The sequence below is a fragment of the Canis lupus genome, chromosome 27 (genome assembly GCF_011100685.1).
Source record: "Canis lupus familiaris isolate Mischka breed German Shepherd chromosome 27, alternate assembly UU_Cfam_GSD_1.0, whole genome shotgun sequence".
NCBI classification, from domain to species: Eukaryota; Metazoa; Chordata; class Mammalia; order Carnivora; family Canidae; genus Canis; species Canis lupus.
In genome coordinates, this window is record NC_049248.1 from 32,883,426 (window position 1) to 32,895,702 (window position 12,277).

At 35.3% G+C, this 12,277-nt stretch overlaps 1 protein-coding gene across 1 annotated transcript in view; it reads right to left on the reverse strand.

The window, feature by feature from the left end:
* SLC2A13 (solute carrier family 2 member 13) overlaps positions 1 to 12,277 on the reverse strand; it is a 355,929-nt gene that overhangs the window by 195,359 nt on the left and 148,293 nt on the right. Inside the window, exon 4 of the mRNA XM_038577277.1 lies at positions 9,719 to 9,827. Within this exon, the coding sequence (XP_038433205.1) occupies positions 9,719 to 9,827 (109 nt within the window). The remainder of the gene's footprint in view (positions 1 to 9,718; positions 9,828 to 12,277) is intronic.

Sequence of the window (12,277 nt, forward strand, 5' to 3'; positions counted from 1 at the left end):
TGGGAATTGGCTGGACACAGCACAGTACAAAATGGACATTAGCTCTGCTGAAAGCTGTAGGAACCACTAATGATTTTAAATTAAGAGGGGATATGATTTGACTCTGTTTCAGAAAGGTCAGGCAGAGAAGAGGACAGACTGAGGGGAGCTGAGATTTAAGGCAGAAAAATCCTGTCTCTTCCTACAATGTCGTCCAGCCCCGGCCTCATATACTTGGGTTAGCGTAGGTCCACCTTGATTCTTCCCTCTTAGGAATTAAGAACTGAGACAACTCCAGTCAATTGTCTGTGGATGCTTGAACTTAGAAGCACATTTAGGTTTATGTAGCCAAATGTGACCAGGTATGAACCACCACCACAAAAAAAACAAAACAACAACAACAACAACAAAAAAACAAACAAAACAAAAAACAGAGGAAGATCTCAAAGAGAAAGAAGGAAGATGAATCATACAGCCAGGGAGAGGCCAGGACAAAATACCATGTGGATAGAGAGGCTGAGCAAGTGACTCCCCAGTTTCTGGTTTCAGCTCCATTTTCTGCCTCAGTCCCTATGCCCTTACTTTTTTTTTTTTTTTCCACTTTCTTTTTTTTTTTTTTAAATCTTTTTTTTTTAAATTTATTTTTTATTGGTGTTCAATTTACTAACATACAGAATAACCCCCAGTGCCCGTCACCCATTCACTCCCACCCCCCGCCCTCCTCCCCTTCTACCACCCCTAGTTCGTTTCCCAGAGTTAGCAGTCTTTACGTTCTGTCTCCCTTTCTGATATTTCCCACACATTTCTTCTCCCTTCCCTTATATTCCCTTTCACTATTATTTATATTCCCCAAATGAATGAGAACATATAATGTTTGTCCTTCTCCGACTGACTTACTTCACTCAGCATAATACCCTCCAGTTCCATCCACGTTGAAGCAAATGGTGGGTATTTGTCATTTCTAATAGCTGAGTAATATTCCATTGTATACATAAACCACATCTTCTTTATCCATTCATCTTTCGTTGGACACCGACCTATGCCCTTACTATAACCCCTTTAATTTCCTTAAGCTAAAGTTGAAGGGGGTTCTTTCACTTGCAAATACAACAAACCCTGTCTAAAGCGGGGCTTGAACTCAGACATACAACGAAAATAAAGAGAACGAAAGGACTTTTATAAGAGATATCAAGGAAGTAAAATGGAAGGAAATTGCAATGGTTGGATTAGGAAGGGTTGGCTCCCATATACGTACGGTCTTGGGCACCCACTGGCCATGTTCTTCACTGCAGTGGGGGTGATTAGGAGAGGCAGAACTGGAGGGAGATGACAGGCATTCAGTTTTGTACATGTAGAGACTGGTGAGAGGATATCTAATTAAAAATGTCCTGCAGTTGGATATAATTGTGTTCTCAGAGCAGTTCTGATCTGGAAATGCAGCTAAGATCATCTCTCACATGTAGGTGGTCATCAAAACCATGAGTGGATGAAATCTCCAGTAGAGTTGTAAGCCAAGGCCTGAGGACCACCAACATGGAGGTGGAAAACAAGCAGGCAAAGTCATGAAGGAGACTCAAGATGAAATGCTGTGGTGTGCCAAGAAAGGAAAAACGTTTATAAGAATCATGGCCACATGAGGAGAGCATAGAAACTTGACGTGCTGAGAAGATGACAAATATGAGTGTGGAAAGGAGAACTGAATCCTTCAACAGCATCTGACTACCTTCTATACAGCAGGCATTTTACTGTCTCATTTCATTCTCAAAGCAATTTTTCAAGACAGGTGGCAGCATATCCTTTTAAAGATGAGAGAAAAAGACCAAAGTTCCCCGGGAATGGGCTAAGTCATGCTGTGTATCTCTAGTCTCTGGCAGGGTGCCTTGCACCGATTTGTTTTAGAAATGAATAAAGAAGGGAACATTTCTACAATTTTCTAATAGCCTATATGGAATTAACCAGAGTGGTTACTTTCAAATTCATATATGATTTGGGCAACCAGGTTTTGCTTTATGGACACAGCAAGCCTGTTTCCTAGGGCACAGCCCCAGATTTCATGTTGTTGTTTCAACTCATTAACAGCATTTCTTTCACTTATCTTTCAGCAAAACATGAGTCAGAGAAGGGTAGGCAAAGATGTCCCGGGGAACGATAATCTTAGTGATATTTTAACAAACCCTGGAGATAAATCTCCATTACTGCTAGAGAACCTTAAATTTACATCTGATTCAGAAAGGACGCAAAAGGATATGACAATCTATTGATGTAAACCACAGGTCATGTCACATGGGAGTATACTCAGCAACAGATGCCCCAACCTCCTAAGGAGGCATGATTAGCTCTGATCATTCAAAGGTCACTGAGGTCTTTTCTGCCTCACTTAAGATAAAAGGAACACAGATAATACTGAAGTAGACAGCACTCCTACCACATTTATGAGAAGAAAAACACCATTATGATTCCTTTCTATATTCTGAAAAAAGAGACATGCACGAAAGAAGGGATATTAAAACAATTTTGTATCTACAGAGGATGCCTCAAATCCTGGATTACCGGATGTGAGCCAAAGAGGATGCATTAACTATGGAATGTCCTAGCTTTCCACAAATTCCTTGGAATTCACAAAATGCAATACACAGTGGGCAGAAATGAAGCTAGCAAGCATGGATTCAGCTCCTCCCATGGGCCTGAACCATATATACTATTCTCATCAAACAACCATAAGAATTGCAGGAGGTATTTTTCTTCATTTCCAGATGACTGAGATGCTGAGAAGTTAAAGCAACATGTAGACTTTAAACAGCAAAAGTGCTAGGTTTGGATTTAAATTCAGATCTAACAACGTTGTGTTAATATTTGGCATACCATATTTCTGGCCAGAACTCCATATAAATTTTTTTTAAAATATAACAAAAAGAAATCATTTATATATGCTCTTTTCATGTTCCAGGTAAAACTAATCTCTTAGTTTTCTGTATTCCAAATATTTGAAGCTCTATCAACTATACAGTAAATGTTCATTGAAGGAATAAATGAATACTTGAGAAGATGTAGATTTAAGATTCCTGTGACAGGACAAAATTACTTGTGAATTATACTAAAAAAACCCTCCAAAAGATAATATTCAAGGAAATATATGCTCATTTTTCTTACCTGCATTTTTTATTACTTACTTTTTGTAAGTACTTACTTTTTTAAGGTTACCTTTTTTCACTAAAAATTAATTCACATTAACCACAGAAAGGTTCTAAGAAAGTCCATACTCATACTTGTAAACTCTGTTTACACATATTTGAAGACACAGAAAGATTTTAAACAGATGCTTTCAATGCCCTGCCCAATATGCTCTTGGCTCTTCCCTGAATTCCCCTGTAGTTATGGAAATTCACTGTAGAAATTGACAATTTCTAGTTAAAACTCCCTGTGTCTCTCTACTTCAGTCCCAAGAGCTCAAACCCTAGATGAGATTGTTCAAGGAACCCCAGAATGACTGTAGGCATGACACACTGAGAGACAGGATGGTGAAAAATTACTCCTAGAATAGCTCAAACTACATTTATACTATTCCTCAACAGGACTGAGCTCTAACTATTTACTGAGATAAGGGGTTGACCATATCCCCCCCTCCCAGTTCACTGCATCCCTGACCCTACCACACTTCCCTGCTCTCTTCCTCATGTTTCTCGGTAGCATCTCCCGCAAATCATCTGCACCCAATTCTTTTCTTGGGGCCTGTTTTGGGGAACTCAAACGAAGATAGGTATGCAACACATACCCAGGGAAATGGAAAACAATTAGGAATAATAGAAAGCTATTCTGTTTAGAGCTTCATCTGATAAGAATGATTTATTTTGTATGGTAAGATAGTGATCTGTCACCAAAAATGGCCTTAGACTCCAGAGATTGAAGTTGCAGCCTTTCCCTTGTACATGATTTGAGAAGCCAGGGAAGTCTTCCCCTTACATTATGGAAGCCACAGAAAGTTCTCTCACATCAGATTACAGGTCTGTTACACAACTGTGGAGCAAAGAAGTACTGTCAACTATGACCAAGACTATCCTTCTAAAAAAGATATACTCTGGAAATAAAAATGTGGTCTTAACGTATAAGAAGCTAAGCATCTAGGACAATGACCAGCATGAAGCAAGCATTTAATCAGTCTTCTAAAAATTATGTCAACAAAATACATTTTCTTTTAGACTATAACTGATCTCCTGCAGTCTGATAACTTTTCATCCAAGAAAGGTTTAAAGCATTTCAAGCACAAATGTTTCAGCTTCCACTTTACTTGAAACTCCATTTTTCCTCATTCAAATGTACATTAAAGTTTATCTACTTCACCTGATTAGTAATTAGAATGAAGGCAACTAACTGGAATGCTTGAAGTCCCACCATGGAGACAGATCTTAAAACTAATTCTGTCTTGATTCCTGGGTCAGTATTTTTCCTAACACATTAAACTATTTTTCAAAGGAATGAACCATGAGCCTTAACTACTTTCTCATCTATTCAATCCCTTACATCCAAGGAACACAAGTAACTACAAATACACACATCTTGAAACATTCCAATGAGGGAAGCATACTATCATTCAACAGCTTTTCTGGATTAGGTTCAGAATCCTACAGAGGAGGCAGAGGGAAGAGAAGGCTCACATTAGGGAGCAGATGCTTTGGTCCATTCATCCTGCTGGCTGAAAATCAGAGAGAGCAAAACCTCACCTCTGGTTCAGATTTACAAGAGGAGAACACATAAATCCTTATTGTTTTCTTCTTATTTCTTGTCACTTTTATTTTTCTCTACATTTACCACCATCTGGCCATGCCTGCTTGTTGTGCCATGTTTCCTGACTGGATGGCAATTTTTTATCCTAGTAGAGCTTGTTGAGGGTAAAATATGAGACTGGAACAGATTCAGGCATACTGCCCTTATGAAATTAAATTAATTAAATATGATTAACAAACAAATGATTCACCCAACCATTAGGCTGGCTTGTCCAGGAACTCTAGATCAGGGTATAAAGCAAAGACCTTAACTGGATACCTTTAGATTAAAGAATCTGACAAGCTTTATGATTCTTGAGATGGATGTCACTTTATTAGCACACAGTCATTCTACAGTTATCCTTGGATGCTATTGAGTTCCACTAATTTAGATTTCTTACCCTACACTACCCACAGACAAGCTTTAAATGGTCAGCTCTGGGCATTTCAGGTGTTCTACAACTAAAGAGTAGTTCATGTGATAGAGTCAGAAAATCAGGGTTCCACTCTCCGTGCTAAAACTTATTAACTGACAATGGATAATTCACTTCACTTGTTAATAAGCCTTAACTTCCTTACTTAGCAAATAAACAGAAGAACTACCATATGCCTACTTGACAGGATTTTAATGAAGATCAAGAAAGATCATGTCTATAAAAACACTTTACAATGTTACATACCTAAAGCAATAGAAATGTTTATCATCATAATACATAATTACACCATTAGAGGGGCTAACAGTTTTGTCCTATTTTTTTCCTTTTCTGTTAATATTTAAGTGAGTTAATACATGCTAGACTAGTATGTGGTATTTAATGTTCAATAAATGGTAGCTATTAGCATCATAAGGACATATTTTCCAAAGGTCTTTATTATCTCTTGTAAAAATGACAGAAGAAGAGATCACTTGTGTATTAAGGTAATACAGTTATAGAGGTAAGAGTGAATGCCTGTCCGATACAAATGCCTATTTCCCACCCCCATTTTAAGTTAAGAGTGAAGAGCAGGATGAAATAAATCTGGGAACCTTAATCTAAAAGAAGAATAGCTTAAAAGTAGATGACTGGCACAGAGTATCCTAAAGAGATTTATTCCCTCACAATCCTTTTTGCCTAAAGCTGACTCAGAAGCTTAAATTTCTGAATTTCCTTCTCCTTTTTACCACTGTCCTTCTGTGTAACCTTAAAGTGAGCCATTTAACCACTTGGTCTTCTCAGGTAAAAATCTGATAACTTCATTTGTCCAAGATGGACTGCTGTATGTTCATCAGAATATATCAAGATATAGCTTATTTTAAGTTCCTCAAAAGAAGCAAGATGCTATCAAACCTCCACAGAAACAGGTGTTGAAATTATTTTTCTTGTCTTCCTCTCATGTGTGAAGATGTTTTGGCTGTGGTAGTAATAGTGTGGGAAGGGTTCAATTATCAGTAGTTATCAGATAAAATTTGTTTGATGGAAAATGTATAGTTTTTGACTTTATGAATGGAGTTTAGAATAGATCTACAACAAAAATTTCTTAAGAGAGTCTCCTTCACATTAATCAGTATCAACCTCATCTATCACTCCTCTCCTCTTTATTGTATCACACGTGGAAATATTTTAATCTGTGATATATTGTGCCATAACATCAACAGGTTTACATCAGGAAAGTTAGTACTACATTTGCTCTGTTCTTTCTCTCATGTGAAAAGAGAATAACCTATTCAGTATTTCTGAAATTATTAAGTAATTAATTATTAATTATTAAGTGATTAAAGTTGTTGCTTCTTCTAAGAGTTAAATGTAGTAGCTGACAGATGCTGTATTTTTAAGAACTCAGAAGTTCTCTGTTCAATAGAATAGAGGATAAGGTATAAGTTAGGATATAAATCTAAGTTATCATACAAATAAAAATACTTAAACATATACACACAAGCAATATTTTTTTCATGGCACAGGATATGAAAATTAAATATTCCAAGAAGAAAATCTATTTTCTTGACTGAGATAGGATACTAAGGAGGTCACGGAGATAGAAACAAAAATCCTATGAAGCAAAAGAGAGAATCCTCAACATGGTAATATTATATAATGTAACTGTAAGGATGATTTATCTTTTAATATTTTCCATATGGTCTTTCTATGAACTTTTCTTGGTGAGAAATAGAATTCAAAACACCTTATATTTCAGGTTCACACAAACTCTGGAGAGAAAGATGGATTTTGAAAACAAGATTTCACCTTCTATATATTATTAGGTTTGGGCTGTGAATACAGAAGAGCACTGCCTACTTTATTTCCCACTTAACCAGGAAGGAAGCTGGAAAGAGAAAAGAGTAAAGAAATACACCAAGTGGACTATCCATAAGAAAAGAAGTCCAAATTAACAAAACGTCATTTTTAAATATGAAAAAAATGCAATGGATATTTTCTACTAAAACAACAAAATATAAACTATTAGACTCTAATTGATTATTTTAAATTGTAACAAAATTTATGATACTATTTATTGAATCTTAAGAATGGAAAAAGATACATGCACACACACCAATTTTATAGACTAGAGAGAGAGCAAAAGAAAACATGTTATATATGAGTCTCAGATTAGTCATCTTCTATCCAGATGATGACAGTTGTACATCCATTATAATGAAAGACTTACACTAAGTTTCATGGGCTTAAAATATGAATGTTTGAAATTGTGTATTATGAATAACCAACAGTTATTTGTTATAGGTATTGAATCATTTAAGTGTCTAACCCTCTAACCTCCAGACCTTAAAATGGCATATTAATTTCTTTACAGAGTTGGCCACCTGTTTTCCATCATGTAGAAGCAATCCACATCTGGCCATCATTTACCTTACTTTATTCTTCCTTCTTTCCACGATCAATACTCAACTGCAAGCAAAAGCTGTATGACAACACTACCTATATTATGTACAGTTTGTGATAAGCAAAGCACATAATGACTACCATAAATCTTAAGGAATATGGGAATTCTTATGCTCATATCACTTGATTTCACTGTGAGAAGACTGAATGTTTGTAGAAATGAACGTCTTGTTAAAATTTGAAAACAATCAGCACAGTTTACACTAGGTATCTGCAAAATGGACTATGACAGTGATTTCAATTAGGAACACACTGGCCTTACCCACTACCGTTCAATGACAGTTGGCTCTGTGAGGTTTTATAGGAGAACAAAAAAGTACAAGAATAATTTATTTTGTTAAATTTAAATGCCTAGAAAAGGGCAGAACAAACAAAAAAGATTTTCAGAAACAGAGAACATATTTTAAATTAAGTTGATAAAATGGATATTCACATGGGGTATTACTGCATTGCATTATTTGAAAGAATGCTGTTAGCCTTGTTACAATTTTGTTCCATCACCGTACTTAGGATGGTGGACACAGAACAATCATGGTATACCATATCCAGAAAACAAATAAATATGCTAGGTACTCTACTGAGGTGCTGATAAAGGTGATAAAGAGCAGATAAAGGGTATAAAAAATTAAAGTACATCTTAGAGGGAAGATGGAGAGGACCAAATATTAACAATGCAATCCAGGAAGTTGTAGTCTATCAAGGATTATGATTAAAACCAAATTCACAAAGGGTGTAGATATACTTAAAGTGGAATTTCTTGGGGCACCCGGGTGGCTCAGTGGGTTAAATATCTAACTCTTGATTTCGTCTCAGGTCATGATCTCAGGATTGTGAGATCAAGACCTGCATTGAGCTCCACGTGTAGCAAGCAAGGAGTCTCCCGGAGATATTCTCTCTCTCTCTCTCTCTCTCTCTCTGTCCCTCCCCTGATTTGCATACATGCATGTGCTCTCTCTCCTATCATAAATCAATCAATCAATCAATCAATCAATCTTCAGAGTTTCTTAACAAATCCTGATTTAATCTTGGGTCACTGGGCCCCAGTCACTGTTTTTAGTAATTATTTTAAGCTATTCACGCTTCTCAAATGATCACTAAATAAGTCACCATATCCCAAGTAACTTCAAAGGAAAATATCAAGAGTCCTAAATACAAATGCTTTACCAAATAAAATTGAATTTTACACAATCTGTATTTTTTTGATAATTTTAACCAATAGGTACTGGGGAGAAACTTCTACGATTTAGCAGGTTTTCACCCAACAACTAGTTTCTCAGCAAAAATCATAACTTTCCTAACTTTCCTCTACCATATTTTATTACCGAGGATCCTAAAAATCTATTCTGTGGAGGACTGAAATAGTTCTACATAGCCCTTATCATAATTTGAAATTATATATTAAACTGTGAATTTAATGTGTCTCTTCCACCAGCCTATATACATCGAGACCAATAGTATGTCTACGTTATTCACTTCTGTATGTCTAGTATAAAATGGGCCATCAAAAATGGGTTTAATGTTGGATGAATAAAACATGGTAAAACCCCTACATTTCATCCTGCTCCACCCTAACCCCCATACAACTTTTTGGATTAGTCTGACAACTAGAAACCAGGAAACCTGTGTCTTCCCCACTTTTCTATTCTCACTCTGTCTCTGGCCCACTATACTCTGATGGTAATACACCTTCTATTAATGTTCTTATCACATTGCATTGTAACAGACTGCCCCAAAAGGAAATGAACTAGTTATTTGTGTGCCAAATAACCTCTGACAATGCCAGGTGATTCCCTTGTGTTTCACTTTTTGAGCAGCATCAAGAAATGGCTTATGAAAATGATACATTCATTACCTCAGAATATAATGAAGTACTGGATGACGTGTAAGAAAAACTTTATGAAATCAAATAAAGCCAATAGAGCATAACAAAATAAACCATCTCCTTCTAAGCTACATTCTGATAGGATTAAAAATTGTAAATTACCGTCCAAAGGAGGATCCTATACAATTAATATAACAAATCACCAACAGTCCTATTCTTTTTTCCATGTAAAATAATTCCTTCACAATGTTTTCAGTAAAAAGCCAGAAAGAAATACATACATGATGGTGTTAATGCCTGAGAGCTGTTGGAACATTTGTAGACCACAACCCACAATTAAAGCTCGGCGAGTTGGGGGATAACTCAGCATTCTGTAGATCACAGGTCCAGCTTTTTTAAAAAAGAAAGAAAAAGAAGGACACATCTATTACTTTCAGCTCCCATAATATTATTCCCATTAGGATCAATTTCCCCAAATCTCTGTGAAATCAACATGACTGGGCATTATAAAATGGAACATATAAATGTTTACAGAAATCTGGGCACAATCTATTTTCTAAAACAGTACATATTTGAGTTCAAACTGTAAAAGCATCAAGAAACAATTCAAGTTAAAGCAATTTATGGGTACTAGGAAGACCTACATAATTGGAACTGTCAGAAATTATTCTTCCTTAAATCCCTACAAACTGCATTAACTACTCTTCTTTTTCCATTTCCTTGGCAATTAATTATTATTTAAAATGCATTCAATGGATTTTACTTACAAAGTCACTGGCAAATTGCTTTAATCAACCAAAAGAATGGCATTCATTAAAAACAAACAAGGAACAGAATTCATTCCAATTTTTTTGACTTAAGTAACAAAATTCATTCCAATCTATTCAATTAAAGTTAAGGAATTTGGGCATGATACAGGACTTGCTTATGGTTTATATTATTAATGAATGTCACCTAAAAAGGTAATAAAAGAAAAAAATTAATGTCTACTTTATATAGGAGTATGTATATATATGTATATACATATATATGTATACATATACATACATACACAACATACATATGTCATTTATAGATTTTGAATAATTCCCTAAGTGGCATACAATGATCACTTCAAAATATAAAAATATAAATGGGATTTCAAAATGACACAGTTGCCTTGGTCTCCATATCAGAACTCTAGATCAATTCTGGAAAGCTGTAGATATGAACTACTGGAGCCTTAAGGGTCCCTTACATTGTCAGAAGTGCTTCAATTACACCTTCACCTTAGCTTTAAGAGGCATTTCTATACGGTGTCCTTGATGGGGTCAGAGTTGACTTCTAGACCTATGGTATTCCTGCTGTTAGAAGACAAGGCCTAGGATCACTGGGATGTTAACTGCTTAATTAGAGGCATTCTTCCTGGAGGCTAAGTTGTATTAGTAAACCCTAAACCAAGTCAAGTTTAAAATCCAAGAAGTTTTACCATTTCAGGAACCTTTTGGAAATCTAATATTCTAGTTCACAAAAATGGAGTAATATATGCTACTGTCTTGGCAATAAAAGTTAACTTGGGACATTGAGCCAGGGTATTAATTAGAACTGAACACTACAGGAATGGGAATATTCATCTCTACAGGAGTGTGATGAAAATCATATGAAGACTTGATTTACAGATTCTCTCCCAAAATGGTAAGACAGGGGCACAGATAGAGAAGCCGTTTATGGTCATTCAAAGCTTAATGCAGTGACAACCCATTTAGAAAGCAAGGTGAGAGTACTATAAATGTCAACTGTTTCAGATTGAAGTAAAGCAGTACTAAAATCTAGTACATCAGAAAGGCTGTGTGAAATTGGTAGATTTTGAAAGCTTTACTGTGACAATATTGAAATACACCTGGATCAGTTATCTGAATGGTAAGCAGGTTTGTCTGCAAATTCATCTATCAATAAGTGAGCCACAACATAAAAAAACACACACAGCATCATAAAAAGATCTACCCATTTCCATAAATCAAAAAATCTAAATGAAAAAGATTACCATTTACTTTGTGTACCATGGAAAATTTAAAACAATGACAACAAAACAAAAACAAAACACCTTCTTCAACTTTTAGCAACCTCCACAGATAAGAAATTATAGGCCTTCTGCAAGGAATCTATTATAATCTGTGGGCAGCTACATCTACTTTCACTATTAAACTGTACCATGATTTGATGGACAGGTTAGCTAATAATGATTTTGGAGAGCAGGAAAACAAAGAGATAATTAGAACAAATTAAGATTATTAAAGTGTGACTTGCCAAAATACCAACATCACGTATTTACTTCCTAGTTTTTAAAATTCTGAGTTTTTAACTTTCTCTTGGTTTTGATTTCTTCCTATTAAAAATAAATAATAGCAGTTCTGTTATTGGACTGGCTTTTTAAAAAATATACGGATAAATTTGAGGCACAGTAGCTGCATATCTGATTATGCATAAATAAAATGAAAGAATTTCCTTTCATTAAAATCATAAACCTAGCTTTATTAGGCAGTAAAACTGACTTAACAAATGCAAACTGTCATTAATTTTTAGATCACGGAAGCTATGAAGCAGAAGAAAAAATCAAATACATTAATTGGTTGAATGTTCATAAGTGAAAACTCAAAATGTCATGCTCTACTTATTTCTTTTGATTTCTGTGTTTAAAACATTTAGTATATGCAAACATTTGACACTTAATTTTTAAAAAGATATTTGTGTCTTTGAGACACAAATTTCCACGCAAAACATAAAACCTTTAAACAACTAAAGAAGAAATACAAAACCCAAAATATAACACCTGCTAAAACAATAGATTCAAGAACCAAAAT